Below are 1,777 nucleotides of genomic sequence, written 5' to 3'. Positions count from 1 at the left end.
TCAGATCTCAGCCACGTAAGAAGATATAATTACAGGTGTGAGCCACTAGCACCAGGCAACCAAATATTTTAAAGTCTCCAAAAGTGAGGCTGACAATGAGGATTGTCATGGCAACAAGTATGAAGCTAATGATAATCTGAGACAAACAATGATGTGATATTGATCATATCTTTAGGTGTCAGGAACACACAGGTATCACACCAAGGCAGTGCCATGGTCTGCATGGTTATATCCTCACCAGAACTGCAGAGCACCGCAGAACCCTGAGCCTTGTGTCTCCCTCAGAAGCCTCAGGCTGTCTGTAATTTGCCAACCTTAGCTACACTGATGAGAAAGATGTCTCTGAGAACAGGAAATGGAACGATTGTCCAGGAATTCATCTTGGAGGGATTCCCGGCCGTCCAGCACCTGGGGAAGATTCTCTTCTCTGTGCACCTGCTGGCCTACCTGGCCTCCATCACAGGAAACATGGTCATCATCACCATCACCTGTGCCGACGCCCATCTCCAGACACCCATGTACTTCTTCCTCTGCGTTTTTTCTTTCATTGAGTGTTGCTTCACCAGCACAGTTATTCCCAAGTTGCTGCTCATTTTTCTTTTTGGCAGGCAGACCATTTCTTTTGCTGCCTGTTTCATACAAGCATTTGTCTTTATCTTTGTGGGATCATCTGGTTTCCTCATCATCGCTGTGATGTCTGTGGACCGATATGTGGCCATCTGCAGGCCTTTGCACTATCCCAGCATCATGAGCCCGAGGACTTGCTTCTTGCTGGTCATTGCCTGCTTTGCCACCAGCTTTCCACTCATCACTGGTCTACTGGTGAAGATTTCCCGGCTGTCCTTCTGCGGTCCCCATGTCATCCCTCACTTCTTCTGTGACCTTGGCCCTCTGATCCATCTCTCCTGCTCTGACACTAGATCTGCTGAAATGATGGCCTTTGCCCTGGCCTTGTTAATCCTTTTCACATCCCTCACCATAACCATCGTGGCCTACAGCAACATAGCGGCCACCATTATACGTCTCCCCTTAGCCAAGGAAAGACAGAGAGCATTCTCTACCTGCTCCTCCCACCTCATGGTCCTCTCCCTGATGTATGGCAGCTGTGTCTTCATATACGTGAAGCCGAAGCAAACAAGCAGGCTGGACTCTAACAGAGAGGCGGCGCTGGTGAATACAGTGGTGACTCCCCTGCTGAACCCTGTCATCTACACTCTGCGCAACAAGCAGGTCCACCAGGCTCTCCAGGAGGCACTGTGCAGAAGGGGGACATTGAGGTAAGAAGAATCACATGACCTAGGAGTGGAAGGTGGCAGAGAAACATTTTCCCTATTTTAATGGATATTGGAAATGGGCACCTGTATCTGATGCCTATAATCTCAGCTACTCAGGAGGCTGAGATCTGCGGATCAAGGTTCATGACCAACCTGGGCAGGAAAATCTGTGAGACTCTTACTTCTGGTGAATCACCAAAAAGCTAGAAGTGCATCTGTGGCTCAAGTGGTAGAGAGTTAGCCTTGAGCAAAAATCTCGGACAGTTCAAGCCCCAGTACCAGCAAACACCCCCAAAATGGAAAGTAGCTCACCATGATTGTCCAGGTAGTTTCTGACAAAATCCTCTGTTCTTTGGTGTTCCAAAGAATAAAATCTCTCTTTCTTAAGGCTACACTTTGTTGGGCCTATCTGTAATTGCTATCAATATTCTTCATATTTATGGTTTTGATTTTAATGATAAAATTCTTTTGAATTTGCACCTGTCTCTCATTCTAAGACCTTT

The 1,777-nt window shown here is 47.2% G+C and overlaps 1 protein-coding gene across 1 annotated transcript; it reads left to right on the top strand.

Annotated features, from left to right (window-relative positions):
• Positions 1 to 336: 336 nt before the first annotated feature.
• LOC105998879 (olfactory receptor 6C75-like) lies at positions 337 to 1,281 on the top strand. The gene has a single exon (XM_013033714.1). It carries the CDS (start codon positions 337 to 339, stop codon positions 1,279 to 1,281), a length of 945 nt encoding a protein of 314 aa, XP_012889168.1.
• Positions 1,282 to 1,777: the final 496 nt, after the last annotated feature.

The sequence above is a fragment of the Dipodomys ordii genome, unplaced genomic scaffold (assembly GCF_000151885.1).
Source record: "Dipodomys ordii isolate 6190 unplaced genomic scaffold, Dord_2.0 Scaffold176, whole genome shotgun sequence".
NCBI classification, from domain to species: domain Eukaryota; kingdom Metazoa; phylum Chordata; class Mammalia; order Rodentia; family Heteromyidae; genus Dipodomys; species Dipodomys ordii.
Note: the sequence above shows the minus strand (reverse complement) of the source record. Positions and strands in the feature narration are given on the sequence as shown.

What these genes read in the sequence shown, in the direction of transcription:
- LOC105998879 (XM_013033714.1), top strand. Translation starts at nt 337, where the DNA reads ATGTCTCTGAGAACAGGAAATGGAACGATTGTCCAGGAATTCATCTTG.